Source organism: Mobula birostris, chromosome X (assembly GCF_030028105.1).
Source record: "Mobula birostris isolate sMobBir1 chromosome X, sMobBir1.hap1, whole genome shotgun sequence".
In the NCBI taxonomy this organism is placed as follows: Eukaryota; Metazoa; Chordata; class Chondrichthyes; order Myliobatiformes; family Myliobatidae; genus Mobula; species Mobula birostris.
Window position 1 is genome coordinate 62233519 of NC_092402.1, and position 26580 is coordinate 62260098.

The 26580-nt window shown below is 42.1% G+C and overlaps 1 protein-coding gene across 1 annotated transcript in view; it reads left to right on the plus strand.

Moving 5' to 3' along the window:
• LOC140191801 (sodium channel protein type 8 subunit alpha-like) overlaps positions 1-26580 on the plus strand; it is a 248703-nt gene that overhangs the window by 159532 nt on the left and 62591 nt on the right. Inside the window, exons 12-13 of the mRNA XM_072249577.1 lie at positions 4978-5027; positions 23033-23271. Of these exons, the coding sequence (XP_072105678.1) occupies positions 4978-5027; positions 23033-23271 (289 nt within the window). The remainder of the gene's footprint in view (positions 1-4977; positions 5028-23032; positions 23272-26580) is intronic.

Genomic DNA, 26580 nt, shown 5'->3' on the forward strand with positions numbered 1-26580 from the left:
TCTTATTCACTCACCAGGAAAAGCATCTGAACAGCATCTATCTCTTATTATTACCATCTAATTCTTAAACTCTTGAGAATATAGGGGTTTTCTTGCTCAATCTTTCCTTGTAAGTCAAGCCCCTCATGGCAAGAATTAATCCAGTTAGTTTTTACCTCAAAATTAAGCCTTCAATTTGACAGTTAAGATAATCACAACTGCATACAGTCCCCAAGTCCTGTATTCAATCTACCTGGCAACATTCCATTTGTCTTCATAATTTGATCTACCTGCATACTAATTTTGTGTCTCATGTACAAATGTAACCAGATTCCTCTGCACACCAATGTTTAATAGCCTTGCACTATTGTAATATTCTTGATTTCTTCCTTTTTAAAAAAAAAAGCTGATTGGCTCCCATCTCTATTCTGTTTTCCATCTTTTTACCTACTCACTTTGTCCGTACCATAAGATGTAAAAACAGAATTAGGCTATTTGGCCCATCATGTCTGCTCCACCATTCAGTCATGGTTAATTTTTTTTTCAATCACATTCTCCTATCTTTTCCCCATAACCCCTAACCCTCTTACAAATCGACAGCCTACCAATCTCTGCGCTTAATACCGCCAGTGTCTTGGTCTCCACAGCTCTCCAGCAATGAATTCCACAGGTTCACCATCCTTCGACTCACCATCTCAGTTTTGAAGGTATGTCCCTTTATTCTAAGGTTGTGCCCTTGGATCCTGGGCTATCCTACTAATGGACGTATCTTCTCGGTGTCCAGTACATCCAGGTCTTTCAGCATCCAGTGAGTTTCAATGAGATCCTTCCTCATCCTAAACTTCCATCTTAGGCTGGTGGATGCAAGTGTCAGAATTAAGAGGGGCACCATGACATCCAGGCCAGAATGATAATTTCAGTAGGCACATTTAAGTTAGGATTGTACTTGGATGTAAACGCTTGTTCTATGCCATATGCAGTTATCCTTCCAACAGGTGGAATCAGTCTGCGTTCAGCTTTCCTTTGGAGACCGTCTGGAAAATATTGCTTGTGTTCTGTGCTGGATTTGGGGTGTTGGGGGACTGCTGTTCAATCGCTCTTTTGTGGAACTATGGCAGAAAGTGCTCTGAAGAAGCAGTCAATTAAATAGTTACTCATGTGCTTTGCGATGTACTTTGCTTGGATACCGCAGGAACTTTCCAATAATTGTTTCAATCTGGAAACAAGCATGAGCATATTTGCTGGGGGCCAGTGAAACACTGTCGAAAGCTTAACTTGCAGAGCTTGCTTGTTGATCTTCCTCTTCCAGTTAGGTTTACTGTTAGCAAATCTGTTGCCACTTATGACAGGGGATACTGCATTTCAGTGTGAATACCTGACACACATGGCATCAGAAAAAACATGAAGCTGAGCAAAGATAACTCAAATACACAGAATTAAGTATTGTGAATGTACATCATTCTGAATAATTGATTCCTTAGTCATGTTGCACACCCATTATACTTGGGTGTTTTGAGTAGTGTGTTAACTGAGAGGATTAGTGTCCCAGGTAAATTTATTGTCACGTGCACAAGTGCGGTGAGGTACAGGTACAATGAAAAACTTGCAACAGCATCACAAGCACATAGATCCAGACAAAACGCAAGACATTGGAGGGAGAAAAGCTGTGCAAAGCGTAGGTGTTGGTACAAAACAAAAATCTGAGACAAGCCAATTGTAGTGCAAAGTGCTATAGTGTTTGGGAGCTGACGTGGGGTTTGGGCTGGTCAGGAACCTAATGGTTGAGGGGAAGTAACTCTTCCTGAATCTGGTGGTGTATGAATTGAGGTTTCTGTACCTCCTGCCTGATGGTAGCAGCTTGACCCCAATGGTGGGACTCCTCAATGATAGATGCCATGTTCTTGAGGCAATAACCAGGGTCATGGGCTTGAATCCCTATTCCATTCCCTCTCCTATAGCAGTTGGGAAATTCAATTAATCAAATAAATCTGGGATCAGAAATAGTTATCAAGTGGGACAGGTCATGCCATTTTGTAATCTTCAGCCAATGCATGACCCCAGACCCAGAACTCTGGAGTAGCCTTCGGAATAGCCTGGCAAACTATTCAATTCTTGGCCGTACTAGCATCGCCCAATCACATGAGTGAATTCAGAATGTGTTTAAAGAAAGCATCCACCCGCTGCTGGTCTCTGCTTGCTGACAGACCTTCACAACTCGCCAGTTGCTACACACATTGTAGTGAGCCAATAGGGACAGAATATCCCAGTTTGCAACCGAAAATATCCATCTGAATCACGAGCTGCCTGTCCTCTGTTCACATGCTGATGGGTCATGTTATAAATTTTGAGCGCCATCAGTTCTAATTTTCAATTTCCTTTCAATGACTTTACTTTCATACGGAGTATATGTTCCACCTGTGAATTGGAGCAAACTCTCAAAACTATAAAATGGTATATCATATTGCCCTTGATGTAAGATGATGAGAATACCTGGTCAGACAGTAAAAGAGAAATTCTAACAAAGTGAACCATCCCACAGATGCCGCCTTTATTCCTTTCCATAGATGTTGCCTGACCTGCTGAGTTCCTCCAGCATTGTATGTGTGTAACTTAAGAGACTTCTTACCTCCAAGTTGAGAATCAAAATTCTGTCAATCTACATGAATTCTTGGTTAAATTGACTGCATTTCTGTCTTTGAACAGTTATAGCAAGGCTGCTTAGTCAAGTTACGAAGATGGTGGCTGGGTCATTTTGCTGCTTGCAGCTCTGCAGAAGTTATGACAGTGCTTTGAAGGTCATTCATTAGGAAGGAATTGAAGGAAATTCATGGTATCTATGAAAGACAGCAATAAATGCACGATGCAGATGGTGCTCCTAACTTTGCTAGAGCCTGTCTGGGAAGGTGGTGGTATTGAAGTAAACGATAACTGCTGCAGCACATTCCAAAGATAACCATGCATTTCCAATCAAGTGCACAAGGCAGAGTTTGCAAAGTCCTTGCTGAAGGTTCAGAGAACTGCCAAAAAAAAACACCCTTGAGTAAATCAAGACAGAATAATTTTTTGGATATTAAGAGAATTGAGAGATTATAGGAGATGTAAAAGAAATCAGCCATGATCTCATTGAATGCACAACCGGTACAAGGGGCCAATTTTCTGCCTTCACTTTTTTTTTTTTTACCACCTTAGTTATTTTGGCAGCAGTAATGCACAAAATTTGGGTAGCTTCCAGCCTGGTGGCATGAATATCAATTCCTCCAACTTTAGGTAATTTCTCTCCTCTCCCCCAACTCTCCTTTTCCATTCCCCATGCTGGCTTCTGTCTTGCCCCTCTTCCTCACCTACCTATCATCTTCCTCTGATGCCCCTCCTCTTTCCCTTTCTCCCATGGTCCACTCTTCTCTCCTATCAGATTCCTCCTCCTTCAGCCCTTTGCCACCTATCACCTCACAGCTTCTTATTTCATCCCCCCACCCTCCAACCATCCACCTACCTTCACCTGTCACCTAACTTGTATTCCTTCCTCTTCTTCTCTCCCCCCCCCCCCCCCACCTTATCCTGGCTTCTTCCTCCTTCCTTTCCAGTCCTGACGAAAGGTCTCGGTCTGAAATGTTGAATCTTTATTCCTCTCCATTGATGCTGCCTGACCTGTCGAGTTCCTCCAGCATTCTATGTGCAGTACTCAATGTCTACTGTTATACGTTTGTTGATTCTAGAAGCTTTGATCACAGTGCCATACCTTTGGGAGTAATAAAAGTTGGCTATAGGTGTGTAGGTGGTGGGGTTGGAAGGCAGAAATGGGTAGGAAATGATGACTAAATGTCTCCATTTTGTGTCTGGAACAGTAGGTGAAGCATACTGAAGTTTTTGTATCTCACTGATGCTTTGATGTTCGCTATGAATGCCACATCAGAGTTCTGCAAGAGGCAGAAAAGGAATACGTTTTCAGTCTAATTTCTTCACCAACTGTTCGTTGCAGTTTAGGTTCATTAAGCATTCCTTGTCTTTTTGTAAATTAATTCACAATACTGAAGGTAAAACGACCATCAAATAGCAAATGAGAAACGCTGTCATTGACAGTAAGCACATCTAGTCAGGTGAATTTCCTTTGTAAAGGCAGATTCTGTAGAAAAGATAGTTGAAGGCTTGGGAGAGATTGCAAAGCGGGTAAGTGTGTGGAAAATGACAGTCTGCCTTCCGATGGTGGAGCAGAGTAAGTGAAGTAATCCATTATGAAAGCTTTGGAATATGTGGCAGAAGATCTGCATGAGGAGGAGGGAGTTAAAGGCTGGGGCAAGGTTATTCAGGTTGAATTCCAGGAATAATGGTGTATGTGTGGGTTTTTTGGTGAAGGTGAATATATGGGACTGAGGTCTGGGTTTAGTGAAGAATGGACGCAGGAAAGACATTGATGAAACCAGTGCTCAAAGTAATGATTGACCTTGGTTTGAACAATACTTGGGGAAGAAGGTTGAAGCATAATCGGGGGGTTTCAAAATGTTTATACATTGAATTAGTTATCAAGTAGAAGTATTATGCACTTTGTTAATAACAATATTGAAAGTCATGAATTGAAATAATGCCATTTCTTTGAATATAGCTCTTTTTTTCCCCTTTTTATTACTGGCCAAATGTTGTGCCACAACTTATGAGTATCTCTGCAACAAAATATTTTGAATTACTTGTTTATAAAAATGGAAAGCTGAACATAAATGCAAGGTGGAAAAACTTAGCCACACTAGTGAACGATGCTCTCCTTGGTGGTTGCTGTTTGCTGTACTGAACTGAAACTTGAAACCTGTCCTCTCCTCACCTGCTGATCTCTGGTTGAAGCATGCAAGCTGCACACTGCCATTTATCATCATTTAAAAAGAAATGTTTGAAACTCTACTAATTTCACTTTAACTGCTTGCAGCCTACCACTGAAATAGAAAGCAAAAAGAAACTTTCTGGCTCCCTCCTGGTTTCCATGGACCAGTTGAATGCGTCTTTTGGGAGGAAAGATAGAGCGAATAGTGTTTTAAGTGTTTTGACTAACACACTGGAAGGTATGTAGAATGCATGTTTTCTTCATTTCTTGGTGTGTGAACTTCGGGGGTTAAAATGTGTCTGCTGTTCAATTATAATGGTGCCACCCTGTTCCTGCAATGCTTCACGATGCAAATGGTGCCATCTTAAGAGAATCCATTTTCTGTTTCTAATTGCTGCTTGAACTTCTGAGCTAAGTATTTATAAGATAATAGTTTTACAGTATCAAATTACTATCAATGGTGAGTTTGCCATTCACTCAGCATTAGCTGCTCTTGGAGGCAGAAGTCAACTGCCTTACCTTGTTCTTTCTCACAGATACTATGAACTGAGGGAGTTGTCATCATTTCGAGCTAGTAAGGTGATGTCTAATAGGACAACATCAATGTGTCAGTACTTGAGTTAGAACAGACTAGTAATGGCATTGTTTTATCCACATCCAGATGACCTGTTATTAAAATATAGCACCTAGTGAGCTGGTCGTAGTGGGAGGCCAATATAATCCCCTGTTCTATTTTCAGGAATTGAAACGAAGGCAGAGAACGTCATTATTTTTTAGTTGTGAGCTTGTGATTAAAAACAGTGGATGCACCAAATCCAGAATGCTTTGAGTTTCAACACGTTCAGGCATTTAATTGATAAGAAGTCATCACACAAAAGTAGTGCAATTTCTCAAGTTGGTGATTGTTCCTTTGCTTCTGTTGTCCAATATAATAATCCTCATTTTTGTCCTTAGTCCCCACAGTTGCTAATCTTAGTCATGCTGTTGTAGGCAGTACAATTTATTAACACTGAAATGAAATCCCACACTGACTGCGAGCATCATAGCAGCAATAACAAGTGCCTCAGGATAGACTGGACATTTATGGATGCATTGTGAGAGAAACTTTAAGAGCTAGTGGAGCCAATGCAATGATTATAGATAAAGGTGGCTAGGGTGCAATATAGTGCAATTTCTACCCTTTGACTTGTTGCAGTATTTTTAGCTGGACTGCCTCTGAGCTATTTCAGGATCCTAGATTAGATCTAAAAATCTACATTTGAATTAAATAATTTAAACAAAAAAGTCCTCTTATTAAAATAATGCTGCCTTGTAACAAGAATATTAATAATTCTCTTGCATTATTTTGATAATATTAAGCATGCAGCATTTTTGCAATTGATCTTGTGCACTATATTTCATTAACAAGGAAAGCCCACATATAACTTGTAAACCAAAGTTTGCCTGATATCTTACTTTGGTCTATCTGTTGGGAGATGAGGAATATTTGCGAACTTGCAGATGGAGAGTCCAAGGTGGAGTGAATTATTAGCCTGTAGCATTCTCGTCCTTCCAAATATTTATATGGCCTTACCCTTTCCTATCTGCAACTTCGTCTTGCCATCCAGCTGAGAATTTTGATTTCTCGAGTGTCCCAAGGTCTAATTGCTCCACTATTGGTGGCCATGCCTTTGGCTACCAAGTCTGCAAGCTCAGGAATTCCCTCAAGTCTTTCTGCCTCAGTGCCTTTAATTCTCCACTTACAGCTATCCTCCATAACGAAGTTTCTTTCTCATCACTAGTCCGAATATGTAAAGTTTTGTTTGATAATCACTTCTGTGAAGTGCCTTAGAATATCGAATAGTACAGCACAGAAACAGGCCCTTCAGCCCATAATGTCTGTGCTGGTCCTGATAAATGAAACCCCTTCTGCCTGCATATGGTCTGTATCTCTCCATTCCCTGCATATTGCATGTGTCTGTGTAAGTACTTCTTAAGCATCACTATTGTATCTGCCTTCATGACCACCCCTGGCCGTGCATTCCAGGGACATCCTTAAACTTGTGTTGCTGTTTACCAGAATGTATTTTCATCTGCTAGTTACCACATTGAGCTTCCATTTTATTCCATAAGCATGCGTGCATATGCGTTCTGTCAGGACTACAATTTGGGTTCGTTAGAGCTGCACATTTCTCTGGTCACAATCAATGTTCTACTATGTGTTTATACAACTCCAAGTGACACAAAGTATCTGAAACAGTATTGTAGAAAACCTTGGCCTATGAATTGCTTTTCATGATTTGTGCCCGTGTAGGATGATTTAAAAAAAAAAAAAAAAAAATTCCCATGTGGCTCCTATTCTGTTAACCCCTGCTGGGACCGTGGTGTGTACTGATACAGAAAAAGGAAAGCATCTGGCCCAGATGGTGTACCTGGGCAAGTACTGAGGACTTCTGCTCATTAACTGGATAGAATGTTTACTGACATCTTCAATCTCTCACTTTGGCAGTCTGAGGTACCCCCCCTGCTTCAAGCAGGCATCACTCATACATCAATCAAGAAGAACGTGGCTACTTACCTCACTGACGATCATCCAGTCGCACTTGCATCCACTACGATGAAGTGCTTCAAGAGGCTGGTCATGAAGTATGTCAAATTCTGCCTGAAAAGTGAATTGGATCCACTCCACTTTGCCTACCGTCTCAGCAGCTCAACAGCAGATACCGTTTTATTGGCTCTTCCCTCAGCTCTGAAACACCCGGACAGTGAAAGTGCATATATCAGGATGTTCTTCATTGATTGCAGCTCAGCATTCAACACTATCATCCCCTCAAAATTTATCACTAAGCTCCAAGACTTGGGCCTTGGTACCTCCCTGTACATTGGGATCCTTGATTTCCTCACTTGCAGACCTCAGTTAGAACCATAGAAACTACAGCACAGAAACAGGCCCTTTGGTCCTTCTTGGCTGTGCCGAACCATTTTCTGCCTAGTCCCACTGACCTGCACACAGACCATATCCCTCCATACACCTCCTATCCATGTATCTGTCCAATTTATTCTTAAATGTTAAAAAAGAACCCGCATTTACCACCTCGTCTGGCAGCTCATTCCATACTCCCACCACTCTCTGTGTGAAGAAGCCCCCACTAATGTTCCCTTTAAACTTTTCCCCCCTCACCCTTAACCCATGTCCTCTGGTTTTTTTTCTCCCCTTGCCTCAGTGGAAAAAGCCTGCTTGCATTCACTCTATCTATACCCATCATAATTTTATATACCTCTATCAAATCTCCCCTCATTCTTCTACGCTCCAGGGAATAAAGTCCTAACCTATTCAACCTTTCAGATAGTTCAGATTGGCAACACTTCCTCCATGATCTCCATCAGCAAAGGTGCACCACAGGGCTTTGTGCTTAGCTCCCTGCTCTACTTGCTTTACACCTATGATTGTGTGGCTAAGTACATCTCTAATCTCGTATTTGAGCTTGCTGTTATTGGCTGAATCAAAAGTGGCGGTGAATCAGCATATAGGAGGGAGATCAAAAATCTGATTTAGTGACGCCTCCACAGCATTTCACTCAGTATCCACAAAACTAAAGATCTGATTATCGACTACAGGAAGAAGTAGTCAGAGGTCCATTAACCAGTCCTTATTAGGGAATTGGAAGTGGAAGGGGTCAGTGGCTTTAAATTCCTTGGCGTTAACATACCAGAGGATCTGTCCTGGGACCAGCTCTTGAGTATCATCGCAAAGAAAACATGACAGCACCTCTGCTTTCTTAGAAGTTAGCGTAGATTCAGCACGTCACCAAAAACTTTAGCAAACTTCTATAAATGCACAGTGGAGCATATCCTGACCGGTTGCATCGTGGCCTGGTATGGAAACACCAATGCTCAAGAACAGAAAAGGCTGCAGATAAAGTCCTCCCCACCATTGAGTACATTTCCATGGAGCACTGCCACAGGAAAGCAGCATCCATCAAAGACCCCCACCATTCAGTTCGTGTTCTCTTCTTGCTACTATTATTGGGCAGGAGGCACAGCAGAGGCCTGAGGTCCCACATCACCAGGTTCAGGGATAACTTCACTCACCACTACTCTGATCCTACGACCTCCACACTCACTTTTAAAGACTCTTTCTAACCTGTGTTCTCAGTACAAGGGGTGATTGATAAGTTCGTGGCCTAAGGTAGAAGGAGTCAATTTTAGAGAACCTAGCACATTTATTTTTCCTACACTTACACACTTAGTCCAGCGGTCGTGGAGCATACGGATCCCTTCTTTGTAGAAGTCGATGTCTTGGACCTCCGGAAGTGGTCCACAGCAGGCATGATTGATAAGTTCATGGCCTAAGGTAGAAGGCGGTGAATTATTAACTTCAAACTTTCAGAATTTTCACTCAGAGTTGAACTGCACATGCATGTGACAAGAGCTGTATAACTCATCTCCTTCTACCTTAGGTCACGAACTTATCACCCCTGCTGTGGACCATTTCTACAAAGAAGGGATCCGTATGCTCCACGACCGCTTGACTAAGTGTGTAAATGTAGGAGGGGACTATGCTGAAAAATAAATGTGCTAGGTTTTCTAAAATTGACTCCTTCTACCTTAGGCCACGAACCTATCAATCGCCCCTTGTATTACTTTTATTTGCATAATTTATATTTTTAAATTTTGTTTTTATTTATTTCATTTAGAGACACAATGCAGAGTAAGCTCTTCCAGCCCACCAAGTTGCACCGCCCAGCAACTCTATTTAACCCCAGCCTAATCACAGGATAATTTATCATGACCGACTAACCTACTAACCGGTACGTGGGAGGAATCCAGTGTAGCTGGAGGAAACCCATGCACCTAGAGAAGCCCACATGCTCATGGGAAGGACGTACCAAATTCTTACAAATGGCATCAGAATTGAACTCTGAACTCTGGCCCCCAAAGTTGTAGTAGCTTTTGCAGATTGGTTTGCAGATTTGTCAGTCTTTGTATAGCTTTTCGTAAAATTCAGTTGTATTTCTTTTTTCCTTGTAAATACCTACAAGAAAATGAATCTCAAAGTAGTATATATTAACATATACTTTAATTGATCACATGGGTGTAATTGGGTGGCACGGGTTTGTTGGACCAGAAGGGCCTGTACTGGTTGTATCTCTAAGGGGGAAAAAAATGAAATAAAATAAATTTTACTTTGAGATGACAGAATCAAACATTGTTACAGTGACTTGCCCTTAACAAATAAGTTATGTGTGACCCAGTGCCAGGAAAATTGCCACCAGATGGATCAAAGCCTTACAAGATGGGTTGGTCTGAATGCTGGTGCTGAGGAAATAAACTATGGTTTTAAAATGCATCTTACCTCTAGCATACTCCCACCTCCAGATCTGTATATACAGTTCACTTCCATTAAAGCTAGGGTTAGCACTCAAAGCTGGGGTCCTGCCGAAGAGTCTTGGCCTGAAACGTTGACTGTCCTTTTTTCCATAGATGCTGCCTGGCCTGCTGAGTTCCTCCAGCATTGTGTGTATTTTAGCACTCAATAATTTTAGGCTACCTAGACAGGTTTAAAAGGTTTCAAAGGTACATTTAATGTCAGGGAAATGTATACAATATACATCCTGAAATGCTTTTTCTTTGCAACCATCCACGAAAACAAAGGAGTGCCCTAAAGAATGAATGACAGTTAAATGTTAGAACCTCAAAGTCTCCCCCAGCTCCCCCCTCCCTCGCACAAGCAGCAGCAAGCAACAATTTCCCCTCCCCCACCAGCAAAAAAAGCATCGGCACCCGTCACCGAGCACTCAAGCATTAGCAAAAGCAACAGTAACAACACAGACTTGTAGTACTGCAAAGACTACATTGTTCACCCAACATTCGACATACCACAGTCTCTCTCTAATAAGGGTGAAAGAGATGTCTGTTTCACAACGAGCGGGGAGACATAATAAACAACTTGCTGGTTTACAATGTTAAAAGTTCATTGTGTCGCTTTTATCAAGTTCTGTGCCCAAAGATCTGGAGTCTCTGAGCACACAGCCATAGATATTCTGACTCCTGCAATGACACACAGGTCTCTCGCCATGACACCGACTTTTGATCCGCCTGTCTCCAGAGCTCCGAGATCCTAGGCCTCCAAAGTTGAGCCGAACTCTTAGGCTGAGCCCTTGCTGTGCCAAACAATGGCCGGTAGTGGAACCCCGAGAGCGGGTCCCATTTCCGCAAAGAACTGTAGTCAGCGTGTAACTCCAGGTCAGGGTCTTCAAAAGAACCCTGAAAGGGAAAAATAAAGATATTAAAGATGAAAACAGAGCTGTTTCCGAAGATGCAAGCAAAGGAGTTGCCGTTTAGCGCCATCATCACTTTGCTGCACCAGTGTTATCTTATTCAACAGCAGATAATGAAGATCAAGTTTGCCTCTCCCATTGTCAGTCACAAAGTTTAGCAATCCAAGCTCATTTCTTTGTACCAAACTGAGTTAATCAAACTGGGCAGTGTAGCAGCTTTGATGTCATGGTTGCTTGAAACTGGAGTGCTTCAGACAGCCTTTCTCGCAGCCTCCTTGCTGGAAATATACATCCGAACATTGGGCAAGGACAGTGCATAACAGGCCTATGATTTCATCCAAGGTAAAATCAAATTATGTAGGGTCTGGATTCTTTGTGCAAACCGGTGGATGAGGAGCTTTCAGAACGTGACCTAAGGTTCAGCATGGTAGCACAGTGCCACTCCACTGCTGTCTGTAAGGAGTTTGTATGTTCTCCCCACGATTGCATGGGTTTCCTCTGGGTTTCTCCTACATTCCAAAGATGTATGGGTTAGCAGATTAATTAAGCACATGGATAGCGTAGGCTCATTGGGCTGGAGTGTTGGCGTGTGGCCAAGTGGTTAAGGCGTTTGTCTAGTGATCTGAAGGTTGCAGTTCGAGCCTTGGCTGAGGCAGCGTGTTGTGTCCTTGAGCAAGGCCCTTAACCACACGTTGCTCTGCGACGACACCAGTGCCAAGCTGTATGGGTCCTAATGCCCTTCCCTTGGACAACATCAGTGGCGTGGAGAGGGGAGACTTGCAGCATGGGCAACTGCCGGTCTTCCATACAACCTTGCCCAGGCCTGCGCCCTGGAAATCTTCCAAGGCTCAAATCCATGGTCTCACAAGACTAACGGGTGCCTATATATTGGGCTGGAAGGGCCTGTTTCTGTGCTTTATCTCAAAAGAAAGAAGATAAGACTCCATATGCAATTCTTTCAACCCAAGAGCAGTTAATTATATGACAATATATTCTCAAAGCAACAGTCATCATTTTGCAGCCAATATTAAATGCACTAAAAATGAGCACAGCCTGTCTGGACTTAATGTAGAGTTTGTAATTGGATTATTAGACATATGTCAAGGGCCAATTAAAAGAAATTAAATTTAAGCAGAGCGGCCATTGTTGTAGTGGGACAGGATTGGAGTGGGGAACTGTGGCTTTGGCTAAGGTCGGGAGATGCAGCATCTCGGCCAAGGTTTATGTCAAATTTCTCTTATTTGTCTATTAGTTCCTTGCTAGAGTCGCAAGAATGCATCCCTAGGAAGTGACGTACTCCTCTTGCAAAATGTCAGAGACCTGGGTGAACTCCAGTCTCCCAGACTGCTCCATCTGCAAGAACTCCATATGGTTACAGCTCCTTAGAGATCATGTTAGGGAGCAAGAGCTGAATGGCCTACAGATCATTTGGGGAGAATGAGGAGTTCATAGACAGGAGCGACAGGGAGGTAATCACACCAGAGTTGCAGGAGGCAGGTAGCTAGGTGACCGTCAGGAGAGGGAAAGGGAATAGGCATCTCTGTGGTCATACCCCTAAATTGCAAGTACATCACATTGGATACTGTTTAGGGGGAAGGGGTTACATCTGAACAGAGGAAAGCTGCAAGAATTAGGTCTCTGGCACTGAGTCTGGCTCTGGCTCAAGAGAGGTGGGGAGAGGAGGAGTGATGTGGTGATAGGGGATTCCGTAGTAAATAGAACAGACGGGAGATTCTGTGGATGTGAAAGAAACTCAGGTGGTATGTTGCCTCCCAGGTGCCAGGGTCCAGGATGTATCAGATTGGGTACACAGATTTCTTCAGGGAGAGAGTGAGCAGCCAGAAGTCGTGGTACATCTTGGTACCAATGACGTAGGTAGGAAAAGGGATGAGGTCCTGAACAGAATATGGGAGCTAGGTAGGAAGGTGAAAAGCAGAACCTCAAGGTTAGTAATCTCTGGATTGTTGCCTGTGCCACACACCAGGAAGGGCAAGAAGAGGATGATTTGGCAGATGAATGGGAGGCTGAAGAATTGGTGCAGGGGTGGGGGGCAGGGTTTCAAATTTGTCGATCATTGGGCTCCCTTGTGGGGAAGGAATGACCTGTAGAAAAGAGACATGTTACACCTGAACTTGAAGAGGACCAATATCCTTGCAGGTAGGTTTGCTAGAGCTGTTGGGGAGGTTTTAAACTAGGTTGGCAGAGGAATGGGAACCAGATTGATAGGCCAGAAGATGGAGCAGTAGATGTAAAGATGGATACAACATGTAGGAAAGATCAGCAGTGCATAGTGCATAAATCTGGTCAGTTGGGTGGGTTGAAATGTGTCTATTTTAAAGTGAGAAGTATCAGGGGGAATAAAATAGCAATAAATTTTGAACATGGGTCTGTACGTGGAACTATGATGTTGTTCCCATTACAGAGACTCTTCTTTCACAAGGGCAGGAATGGCTGCTGGATGTTCCAGGGTTTAGATGTTTCAAAAGGAACAGAGGGAGTTAAGATATGGCAGAGTGGCATTGCTAATCAGATAGTATCACAGCTCTAGAGATGGGAGGATCTTGCAGAGGGATTGTCACCTGAGTCAGTGTGGTTGAAAGTTAGAAACAGGAAAGGAGCAATCACTGAAAGAGGAGATAGCACTGGTGAACTACAACGATGTGCTGCAGGCAGCTTACAAAACTTCTAAATATACTTTTGATTATGTTCATTGGAATCTGCAGCCTGCAATTTACCTTTATGTAATGTAGTTTGGAACCATCTTAATGAGCTAGTGATTTCATGATCTTCTTTAGGACTCGGTGGACTTAACTCTCAAGCATCCAGGTGTGATACCTTTGAGCGGAAGAAGGTGCATCACCCTGGCCGTACGAAAGGGAGGGGAGAGCTCCAAGCTAGACTAAAACATGGGAATGAAATTTCCTTTGTCCAGCATCTTGTTAGCAAATGTAGTCGCTGGCGAACAAGATTGAGGACCCACGGGAAGATTGCTGTATGGGAGTGAAATGCAAAATTGCAGTGTTGTGTTTCATGGAGATGTGGCTCCCTCTGGCCGTGGCAAATACTTTGATAAGATCTGAAGGCTTCCTGAGAGACAGGATGGACTGGTCTTCTGATTTAGAGAAACCAAACATTGGGGGTCTGTGTTTCATGATAAACTCTTTGTGGTACTCAGACATGGCAGTTTTGTCGTACTCTTGCCGCCACCTCCCCTCCCCCACTCCCCCCCCCCAACCAACTTGGACTATCTAACAATTAAGTTCCAACAGTTCTGCTTGCCAAGAGAGTTCTCTCCATGATCCTGACCACAGTTTACATGCCACCAAAGCCAATGCTAAGCAGGCACTGGAGATATTGAATGCTGTCATCAGCACGTAAACAGCTTCCCCTGACGCTTTTCAAATTATTGCTGGGGACTTCAATCAGGCCTGTTTGAAGAAATCTCTGCCCAGTTATCATCAACATATAATTGGCAGCATCAGGGGTCCCATCTCATTCAATCACTGATATACTATGATTAGGATTTCCTACTAATCCATCCTTAAATTGCATTTCAGTAAATCGGATCACTTGGCTATCCTACCTACCTGCCTACCTACCTACCTACATACAGGCAGAAGCTAAAGAGCAAGGCTCCAGAGATAAGGACGGCAAAGAGGTAGTCGCAGGAAGCAAAGGAATGCCTACGGGATTGCTTTGAGTCGGTTGACTGGGCCACATTCAAGGACTCATCTGAGGATCTGAATTAATACACCACAGTTGTCAAGGACTTTATAAGAACAGTCATAGATGAATGTGTCCGCACAAAACCTTTCAGAGTCTGCCCAACTAGGAGCCCTGGATGAACCAGGAGATCAGCGATCTGCTGGGGGTCAGATTAGAGGCATTTAGGTCTGGCAATCAAGTAAGATACAAGAGGTCCAGGTTCGATCTCCAGAAAGCCATCTCACGTACGAAGTGGCAATTCCGAGCCTAACTTAAATCACTGAAAGGTGCTCGACAACTGTGGCAGGGCTTGAATATTATCACCACTTTAAAAGTGAAACCAAGCGACATAGGTGACAACAAAGCTTCATTCCAGATGAGCTCTTCTCTGCTTGCTCTGACTGTCAAAGCAAGGAGGAACATTCACAAACTTCCACAACCCCCAATGAACCTGTGATTTCTGAGGTCAGTGCGGGAGCATCCTTCAGGAGGGTGAATCCCTGGAAAGCATTAGGCCCAGATGGGGTACCTGGCCAAGTCCTAAAGACCAATGCTGGTCAACTGGCTGGAGTGTTCACCAAAGAATGAATTTCAGGTTGTATATTGTACACATTTCTCTGATAGTAAATGGAGCTATTAAACTATTGAACCTCTCACTTCAGCAGACTTAAGTACCCACCAACTTCAAGTAGGTTTCAGTTATACTGGTGCTTAAGAAGAACGAAGTAACTTGCCTCAATGGCTATCGTCCAGTAGGACCTTCATCACCGTGATGAAGTGCTTTGAGAGGTTGACAATGAAACACATTAACTCCTGCCTGAGAAGAAACTGGGATCCGCTCCAATTTATTGCTGCAACAGATCTACAGCAGATGCCATTTCATTGGCTCTTCACTCAACCCTGGAACATTTGGGCAGCAAAGATGCATACATCTGGATGCTCTTCATCGACAACAACGCAGCATTCAATGCTATCATCCCTTTAAAAACTAATCAACAAGTTTCAAGAGCTTGGCCTCAATAACTCCTTGCGCAATTGAATCCTCGATTTCCCTCACTGCAGACCTCAGTCAGTTCGGATTGTCAAAACATCTCCATAATCTCCATCAGCACAGGTGCACCACAAGCCTGTGTCCTTTGCCTCCTGCTCTGCTCACTTTATACTTGTGTCTGTGAAGCCAAACACAGCTGTAATGCCTTATTTAAGTTTGACGATGATGCCATTGTCTTTGGACGAATCAAGGGTGGTGATGAACCAGCGTATAGGAGGGAGATTGAAAATCTGGCTCAGTAGTGTCACAGCAACAACCACTTACTCAATGTCAGCAAGTCCAAGGAGCTGAGTATTGACTTCAGGAAGAGGAAACCAGAGGTCCATGAGCCAGACCTTATCAGGGGATCAGAGGTAGAAGCGGTCAGCAACTTTAAATTTCTCAGTGTTATCATTTCAGAGGAACCTCTCCTGGTTCAGCACGTAAGTGCCATCATGAAGAAAGCACAGCAGCACCTCAACTTAGAAGTTTGGGAAGATTCAACATGACATCTCAAACTTTGACAAATGCCTATAGGTGTGTGATGGAGAGTATATTGACTGTTTGCAACACGGCCTGGTATGGAAATACAAATGCCCTTTCATGGAAAATCCTACAAAAATGTAGTGAATACAGCCCAGTCCATCACAGGTAAAGCCCTCGCCACCACTGAGCACACCTGCAGGGAGCATTGTCGCCGGAAAGCAGCATCTATCATCAAGAACTCCCACCACCCAGGTCATGCTCTCTCCGTGCTGCTGCCATCCACCCACACTATCAGGTTCAGGAACAGTAATTACTCAATCATCAGGCTCTTGAACCAGAGAGGATAACTTCACTCACCCATTACTGAACTATTCCTACAGCCTATGGACTGACTTTCAAGGACTCTGCCATCTCATGTTTTTGATATTTATTGCTTTATTTATTTATTATTATTATTTTGTAATAGCACAGTTTGTTGTTTGTTAGGTAAGTGTTCAATGATTTTATAATGTCTCTTGTGTTCACTGTGTATACTCACAAGAAAATAAACCTCGGGGACGTATATGTACTTTTGATAATAAATTTACTTTGAACTTTGAATCCTGAACTCTGGGAGTATTCTATAGACCCCCAATTACAACAGCAACACTGAGGAACAGATTGGGATGCAGATTTTGGGAAGGTGCAAAAATAGCAGGGTTGGTGTCACTTTAGTGAAAAATATTTAGATGGAGCAGAATTTATTAGGTGTGTCCAGGAGGGATTCTTGACTGAATACGTAGACAGGCTGACTAGCGGAGAAACCATATTGGATCTCGTACTGGGCAATGAACCTGATCAGGTGTCAGATCTCCCGGTGGATGAACATTTCGGAGACTGACCACAACTCCCTGACCTTTACCATAGCCTTGCATGGGGATAGGAGCAGATGGTATGGAGAAGTATTTATTTGAGGGAGGGGGAATTATGATTTTATAAAACAAGATGGGAGTGTAAATAGGGAGTCAATTGTGCACTGGGAAATGCACAATGCAACTGTGGGGGTTGTTTAGGGAGCACTTGCTTGGGTGTCTGGGTAGTTTTGTCCCATTTAGGCAGGTAAGGGAGCTGCAGTTGACAAGAGATGTGGAACATATTGTCAAAAGGAAAAAAGAAGCATACTTAAGGTTTATAGTGCAGAGATCAGAAAGGGCTCTGGGGAGTTGCAATGTTTACAGAAAAGAGCTTAAGAAGAGACTTGGGAGAGCTAGTGGAAGAGAGGATGTCACTCTGGTCTAAAAGTTCACCTGAGGAAGCGTGGATTTCGACTTCCAATACCCACTATCTTGCTGGCAAACATAACAGTCTCTGGTAAATAAAACTGATGATCTCAGAGCTAGGGTGCTGTACCAGAGGGACATTAGGACCTGTTGTGTTTTTTGTTTCATGGAATCTACCCTACCATTCTAGATACAGGGATACAGCTGGCTGTCTTCACAATACACCATCAAGATAGGACCTGCTGAGTCTTTCAAAGGCAGAGGAGGCGGGGGATGCTTCATGATCAACTCCTTGTGGGGTGCAAGCGTGCCAGCGCTCTCCCAGTCCTGCTCACCTGACCTGAAACACCAAGCAATCAAGTTTCATTTATTTTATCTGCCGTGGGAGATTTCAGCAATAATCTTGGTAGCAGTGTACATCCCACCTCAGGCCAGTGTACAACAGGCTCTAGACAAACTGAGCGACATAATAAACAGGCATGAAACAGTGCACCTTGATGACTTCCCCATCATTTTGGGGGATTTTAACCAGGCCAGCTTGAAAAAGTCTCTAAATAATTATTACCAACAAATCACTTGTAGTACCAGAGGAAACAACACATTGGATCATTGTTACACCACCATCAAGAGCGCTTACTGTGCTATCCCACACCCTCACTTCGAGAAATCTGATCACCTGGCTGTACTTCTACTCCCTGAGTACAGGCAGAGACTGAAGACTGCAGCACCAGCAGTGAGGACCAAGAAGGTAGAGGCAAGGGCTGTGCAGGAGCACTTATAGGATTGCCTTGAGTCAGTAGACTGGACTGTATCCAGGGATTCATCTTTGGGTCTGACTTCATTAAAACCTGTGTGGATGGGTGTGTGCCTGCAAGAACTTTCTGTACATACCCAAATCAAAAGCTGTATATGAGCCAAGAGCTTTGTAATCTGCTAAGGGCTGGATCTGTGGTATTTACGTCTGGTGACTCCGGTCTGTACGAGAATACCAGGGACTTGCCAAGGGCTACTTCAAGAGCTAAGGATCAATTTCAAATGAGGTTGGAGGTGAAAGCAGATGCACGTCAACCCGGGCAGGGTTTTATATGAAGTTACTTCCTACAAAGCAAAGCCAAACATGAGTGGCAGCGATGTTTCACTGCCAGACAAGCTCAGTGCCTTCTATGCTCATTTTGAAAGGGAGAATAAAACTACAGCTATGCGGATCCCTGGAGCATTTGGTGACACCGTAATCTTTGTCGCAGAGCCCAACGTTAGGCTGTTTTTCAAAAGGGTGAAGCCTTGCAAGGCGACAGGTCCCAATGGAGTACCTGATTGGGCTCTGAAAAAATGTGCCAACCAACTGGCAGAGTTATTCAAGGATATTTTCAATATCTCATTACTACAGTTGGATGTTCCCACCTGCTTCAAAAGGGAAACAATTATACCGGTACCCAAGAAGAGCAAGGTGAGCTGCTTTAATAACTATCATCCAGTAGCACTTGTATCTATGGCGATGAAGTGCTTTGAGAGGTTGGTTATGGCTAGAATTAACTCCTGTCTCAGCAAGGACCTGGACCCACTGCAATTTGCTTATCGCCACAATAGGTCTATGGCGGATGCAGTCTCATTGGCTCTTCACATGGTCGTGGATCACCTGGACAATACAAATACCTATGTCAGGATGCTGTTTATTTACTGCAGCTCAGCATTTAACACAAAACGTCCTACAGTTCTGATTGAAAAGCTCCAGAACCTGGGCCTCTGTAGCTCCCTCTGCAACTGGATCCTCTACTTCCGAACTGGAAGACCACAGTCTGTGCAGATTGGAAACGTCATCTCCACCTTGCTGACAATCAACACTGGGGTGTGTGCTTAGCCCATTGCTCTACTCTCTCTACACCCGCGACTGTGTGGCTAGGCACAGCTCAAATGTCATCGAAGAAATTTGCTGATGATACAACTATTGTTGGCAAAATTTCAGCTGGTGACGAGAGGACATACAGGAGTGAGATATCTCAGCTAGTTGAGTGGCGTTGCAGCAATAACCTTACACTCAATGTCAGTAGGACCAAATAACTGATTATGGCCTTCAGAAAGAGCAAGATGAAGGAACACACGCCAATCCTCATAGAGGGATCAGAAGTGGAAAGTGTTTCTGGGTGTCAACATCTCTGAGGATCTAACCTGGCTCCAACATATCAAGTAACTCACACACACAAAATGTTGGTGGAACGCAACAGACCAGGCAGCATCTATAGGAAGAGGTACAGTCGACGTTTCAGGCCGAAACCCTTGGTCAGGACTAACTGAAAGAAGAGATAATAAGAGATTTGAAAGTGGAAGGGGGAGGGGGAGATCTGAAATGATAGAAGACGAGGGGGAGGGATGGAGCCAAGAGCTGGGAAGTTGATTGGCAAAAGGGATACCAGGCTGGAGAAGGGAGAGGATCATGGGATGGGAGGCATTTTGGATCTCCCCTTCCCCCTCCCACTTTCAAATCTCTTACTATCTCTTCTTTCAGTTAGTCCTGACGAAGGGTCTCAGCCCGAAACGTCGACTGTACCTCTTCCTATAGATGCTGCCTGGCCTGTTGCATTCCACCAGCATTTTGTGTGTGTTGCTTGAATTTCCAGCATCTGCAGATTTCTTCGTGCTTGCGTTTCTAACATATCAAGGCAGCTACAAAGAAGGAATGACTATATTTCATTAGGAGTTTGAAAATATTTGGTGTATCACTAAAAACACTCAAATTTCTACAGATTGTCCAGGGAGAGCATTCTAACTGGCTGCATCATCTTCTGGTATTGAGGGGACTACTGCACAGGATCGAAGTAAACTGCAGAGAGTTGTAAACTCAGTCAGCTCCATCATGGGCACTAGTCTCCATAGTATCCAGGACATCTTCAAGGAGCGATGCCTCAAAAAGGTGGCGTCCATCATTAAGGACCCCCATCACCCAGGTCATGCCTTGTTCTCATTGTTACCATCAGGAAGGAGGTACAGAAGCCCGAAAGCACACGCTCAATGATTCAGGAACAGCTTCTTCCCATCTGCCATCCAGTTTCTGAATGGATAGTGGACCCATGAACACTACCTCACCTCATTTTTTAATTTCTATTTTTGCACTAATTATTTAATATCATATGCTAATATGATGGAACGTGTTGATGTTAAAAATGAGGATGTGCTGAAGCATCCTCTATTTGGATAGACAAGTTCCTGGGCCAGAAGAGATTGCTGAGCCATTGGCAGTGATCTTTGCGACATTACAGGCCACAGGAGTAGTACCAGATGATTGGAAGATGGCAAATGTTATTACTTTGTTCAAAAATGCTCATAGGAATAATGCTGGGAATTATAGACTAGTGAGTCTTCTGTCAGTGGTGAACAAACTATTGGAGAGGATTTTTGAGACAGTATTTACAAGCATTTAGAGAACCATAGCCTAGTTAGGGTTAGTCAGCCTGGTTCTGTGAAAGGTATATTGTGCTTCACAAGCCTGATTTGAATTCTTTGCGGAAGTCACAAAACAAATTGAAGGTAGAGCAGAGGACCTGGTCTATGGATTTTAGTAATGACATGATTAGGTCATTCACAAAGTCATGAGGCAGAGGAAATGGCTGTGAGGATACAGAATTTCCTGGCCTACAGAAGGCAGAGGGTGGTTTTAGATCGAGTGTATTCGGTCTGGAGGTCAGTGGCCAGTGATGTTCTACAGAGGTCTATTCTTGGGCCCCTGCTGCTTGTGATTTTTATAAATGACTTGGATGAAGAAGTGGAAGGATGGGTTAGTAAGTTTGCAAATTGCAGAAAAGTTGGTGGAATTGTGGAGAGTGTGGAAGGTTGTTGTAGGTTACAGCGGGACATTGATAGGATGTAGAGCTGGGCTGAAAAGAGGCAGATGGAATTCAATCCAGGAAGTGTGAGGTTGATACAGTTTGGAAGGTTCAACGCAAAGGCGGAATACAAGTTTGATAGCAGGATTCTTAGCAGTGTGGAGGAACAGAGGGATCTTGGGATCCATGTCCATAGATCCCTCAAAGTTGCCATGCAAGTTGATAGGGTGGCTAAGAATGCATATGGTGTGTTAGGCCTTCATTAGTCAGGGGATTGAGTTTGAGAGGCAAGAGGTAATGTTGCAGCTCTATTAAACTTTGGTTAGACCACACTTGGAGTATTTTAACCTGTTCTGGTCACCTCATTATAGTAAGGATATGGAAGCTTTAGAGAAGGTGTAGAGGAGATTTACCAGGATGCTGCTTGCATTAGAGAACATGTCTTGTGAGGAAAGGTTGAGCAGGCTAGGACTTTTCTCTTTGGAGCAAAGCAGGATAAGAGGTGACTTGATAGAGGTTATAAGATGATAAAAGGCATTGATGCAATGGGTAGCCAGCGTGTGTTTTACCTGGGTGACAATGGCTAATAAAAACAAGCACGATTTTAAGGTGATTAAAGGAAAGTACAGGGGTGATGTCAGAGGTAAGTACTTTGTTTACACAGAGAGTGGGTGTGTGGAACTTGTTACACAGAGAGTGGGTGTGTGGAACTTGTTGCTGGGGTGGTGGTAGGAGCAGATACATTAGGAACATTTGAAGGACTCTTAGATCAGCACATACATGGATGAAATAAAAAATGGAGGGCAAGGCTTTGTGAGGATCTGACAAAGCACATTGATGAAGGTAGAGCAGTCGATGTAGTGAATATGGATTTTAGCAAGTGTTAGCTAAGGTTGCCCATGATAGGCTCTTTCAGAAAGTCGGGAGGCAAAGGATCCAGGGAAACTTGTCTGTGTGGATTCAGAACTGACTTGCCCACAGAAGGCAGAGGGTGGTAGTAAGTGGAGCATATTCTCCCAAGAGGATGAGAAATGATTTGATAGAAGTGTATAAAATGATTATAGGCTGCTGTTTCTCTTTTCCCAGAGTGGAAACGGCTAATACAAGTGGGCATATTGGAGGAAAATATAGGTGGGGGATGTCAGAAGTTTTTTTTTCCACACACAGTGGTAAGTGCTGCCAGGACTCGTGGTAGAGGCAGATACATTGGGAGACTCTTAGATAGGCAGATAGATGATAGTAAAATGGACAGTTATGTGTGAGCAAAGTCTTTGATTGATCTTGGAGAGGTTAAAAGTTCGACATAACATTATGGGCCAAAATGTCAGTACTGTGTTGTACTGGTCTATATTAACTACACATCATAACCACAAGTAATCATTGATTATTTGGGGATGACACTGACACCCTAAACAATGTCCCCTAGCAAAGAATTGGTGTGAAAGAGTGCAGTAGCAGAGGAACAAAATGGGTGAGTTTGCATTAATAGTTTCTGAGAACTTCATCAAGTCTTGTTGTCCTTGGACATTTGGTCAGAAAAGTGGTTGTATTATGTCCATGTTCAATTTTAGTCAGTTGAGTGGCTGGGGAGACCATGAAGTAATTAGCAGTGAATCATTATTTAGTGTAACAAGTTGCACACACAATGGTAAGCTTTGCTGAAATTTGTGATCTTGTGATTTCAGAACTTGAAGAGTCTCAAAGAAAATGCCCACCCTGCTGGTATAAATTTGCCAATATGTTTCTGATCTGGGAGTGCTGTCCGTTGTGGGTGAAGCTGAAAGAGTACATGCACCTGTTTGTATTCGATCCATTTGTGGACTTGGCTATTACCATTTGTATTGGACTCAACACTCTCTTCATGGCAATGGAGCATTACCCAATGACGCCCCACTTTGAACGTGTTTTGGCTGTGGGAAACCTGGTAAGGTCTATGGTTTAACTTTTTTCTCTTTCAATATTTTTATTAAATTTCAAATAGAAGAATACAGAATTCATGAGGATACATATTATGAATTAAAAAAATAGAATAGTACAGGATACATTCTATTTAAATATGAATAAATTTCAAATAGAAGAATACAGAATTCATGAGGATACATATGAATTAAAAAAATAGAATAGTACAGGATATATCATATTTAAATCATATTATTACAATTACAGTACCTCATATTTATAATCAAACAAATGAATTAAATTGAGTTATAGTTTTATTATATAAAAAAAATCTAAACCCATTATCAAGATCGAAGCTGTTTGGTAAAGAAAATAAAGACAAAAAAATCCTTATCACATAATGATTTATGTTATTAGCCAACATCTGTTCTTTAATGCCAGATCAAAGGTTTTGAAAATAATTCAAAAAAAGGTCCCCACAGTGTTTGAAAGTCTTGATCAGAATCAGAAATTGAACAACGGATCTTCTCTAAATTTAAGCATGACATAACATCATGTAACCATTGAGCGTGAGAAGGCGGAGCAGCGTCCTTCCATTTAAGCAACACCGCCCTCCTAGCCATGAGAGAAATAAAGGCCAATACATGCAAATCAGATGTCTCCAAAGTTATGCCTCTTTCTCCAACAATACCAAACATGGCAGTCAAAGGATTAGGCTTAAAATTTACTTTAAAAAGTACAGAAAAAGTTTAGAATACTTCCAGTATTTTTCAAGACTCGGACATGTCCAAAACATATGAATTAATGAAGCCCCTCCATTGTTACATCTGTCACAACAGGGAGATATATCCACATAAAAACGAGATAGCTTGTCTTTGGACATATGAGCCCTGTGGACCACTTTAACTTGTAGGAGGGAGTGATGAGCACATAGTGATGAGGTATTAACCAATTTAAAAATTACATTCCAAGTCTCTTCAGAAATTGAAATCTGTAAATCCTGTTCCCAGGCTTTTTTAATTTTGTCTAAAGGAGCCTCTCTCATTCCCAACAGCATGCCATAAATATTGGATATTGAGCCATTATGAAAAAGTTTCAAATTGAAAATTATATCTATTAAGTTCTTATCAGGACTCATAGGAAATGTATGTAATTGAGATCGCAGAAAGCCTCTAATTTGTAGATATCGAAAAAAGTGGGTATTTAGTAAGGTATATTTAACTGACAATTGTTCAGAAAAAGAGATTCCCTCCAACAAATAAATCTTGAAAACATTTAATACCCAATCTATCCCATTCTTTAAAAAATACATCAGTTGTAGAGGTTTAAAAAAACAATTAGAAAAAATGGGACAAGAGAGAGAAAATCTCAATAAACCAAAATATTTTCTAAATTGTAGCCAGATCTTCAAAGTATGCTTAACTATCAAATTGTCAGTTAGTTTACTGAAAGATAAAGGAAGTGAGGATCCAAGAAGAGAAATGATAGAAAATTTCATAACAGAATTAGCTTCCAAAGAGACTCATACCGGACAGTCTTCGCAGTTAATGTAATATGACCAGAACATAAGATTTTGTATATTGACTGCCCAGTAATAGCACCTAAAATTTGGTAAAGCTAAGCCTCCATTCTTTTTAGCTTTTTGAAAGTGGCCTTTGTTTAATCGAGCTTGTTTATTCTTCCATATATGAGAAGATAGAATTGAATCAAGAGAATCAAAGAAAAACTTAGGAATAAAAACAGGTAATGACTGAAAAAGGTATATAAATTTAGGCAAAATATTCATTTTAATAGAATTAATTCGACCAATGAACGATAGAGAGAGGGGCGACCAACTGGATAGTGCCCTTTTCACATATTTCATTAAGGTAAGAAAATTTTCTTTAAATAGGTGTTTATAATTCTTAGTAATTGTTACACCCAAATAGGTAAATTGATTTCTTAGAATTTTAAAAGGAAGGTTAGTATTAACTGGTACCAAATTATTCAAGGGAAACAGTTCACTCTTACGTAAATTCAATTTATATCCTGAAAACTGGCTGAAGTAGGAAAGTAAAGAAAGTGTAGAAGGTAAGGAAGTCTCAGCATTAGAAATAAAAAGCAATAGATCATCAGCATAAAGCAAAACTTTGTGGGTAGTACCTTTCCTTAGAATACCAGTGATAGCACTAGATTCTCGTAAAGCAATAGCTAAATGTTCTAAAGCCAGATCAAAAAGCAAAGGACACCCTTGTCTGGTTCCACATTGGAGTTTAAATGGTTTAGAGTTCTGAAAATTAATAAGAACCCAAGCAGAGGGGGATAAATAAAGTAATTTAATCTATTGAATAAAATTGGGCCCAAAATTAAATTTTTTCCAAGGTTTTAAATAAGTAATTCCATTCAACCCGACCAAAAGCCTTCTCCGCATCTAGAGATATCACGCATTCTGATATCTCCTTAGGAGGAGAATACATAATGTTTAATAAATGACGTATATTAAAATGGAAATATCGATTTTTAATAAATCTAGTCTGATTATCAGATATTATAGAAGGCAAAATATTTTCAAGCCTACAAGCCAAAACTTTGGATAGGGTTAACATTATCAACATTAAGTAAAGAGATTGGTTATTTCTCATCTATGTGCCTGTCTCTCTAATTGATTAAATCCTATCTGCATTTCTTCTTGCTAATGTTCTTCTCTAGATTTTCTCTCTTAAATACATAATCTAATTTTCTGGCCCTCTTCCAAGTAGCTAGAAGTGTTCCACAATCTAGTCACCTCTCAAGAAGTTGCCCCTTAATTCCTTTTTACATCTACCAGTGATCATTCAATAATTTTACATTTCTGAAGGTGCGGTCAGGCAAGAGGATAACCAATAAATGAGAGAGAATTGTTTTTTCATTGTTGCATGTACCGAGAGTGAAAATCTTTTGCTTGCCATCCAGACAGATCATTCCATATATCTGTACATTTAGGATGTTAGACCATAAGGTATAAGAACCACAATGAGGTAGATTGGGAGAAGCAAGATTTCATTTTCATTGTATAAGGTATCCATTCAAGAGTCTGATAACAGTGGGATAGAAGCTGGCCTTGTCCTAGTGGTATGTGTTCTGAGACTTCTGCATCTTCTGCCCAGTAGGGGATAGAAAAGAGAATGGCCAAGTTGAGAGGGGTCCTTGGTTATGTTGGCTGCTTTCCTGAAGCAGTGAGAAATGTAGACCGAGTCAGTGAATGGGAGGCTGTTTTTTTTTTTTGCAATAGACAGGTCTGCATTCACAATTCTGTGTAATTTCATTAGCTGTCTGAAGAAGTAAAGAAGCTGGTGTGCCTACATGGTCACAGAAC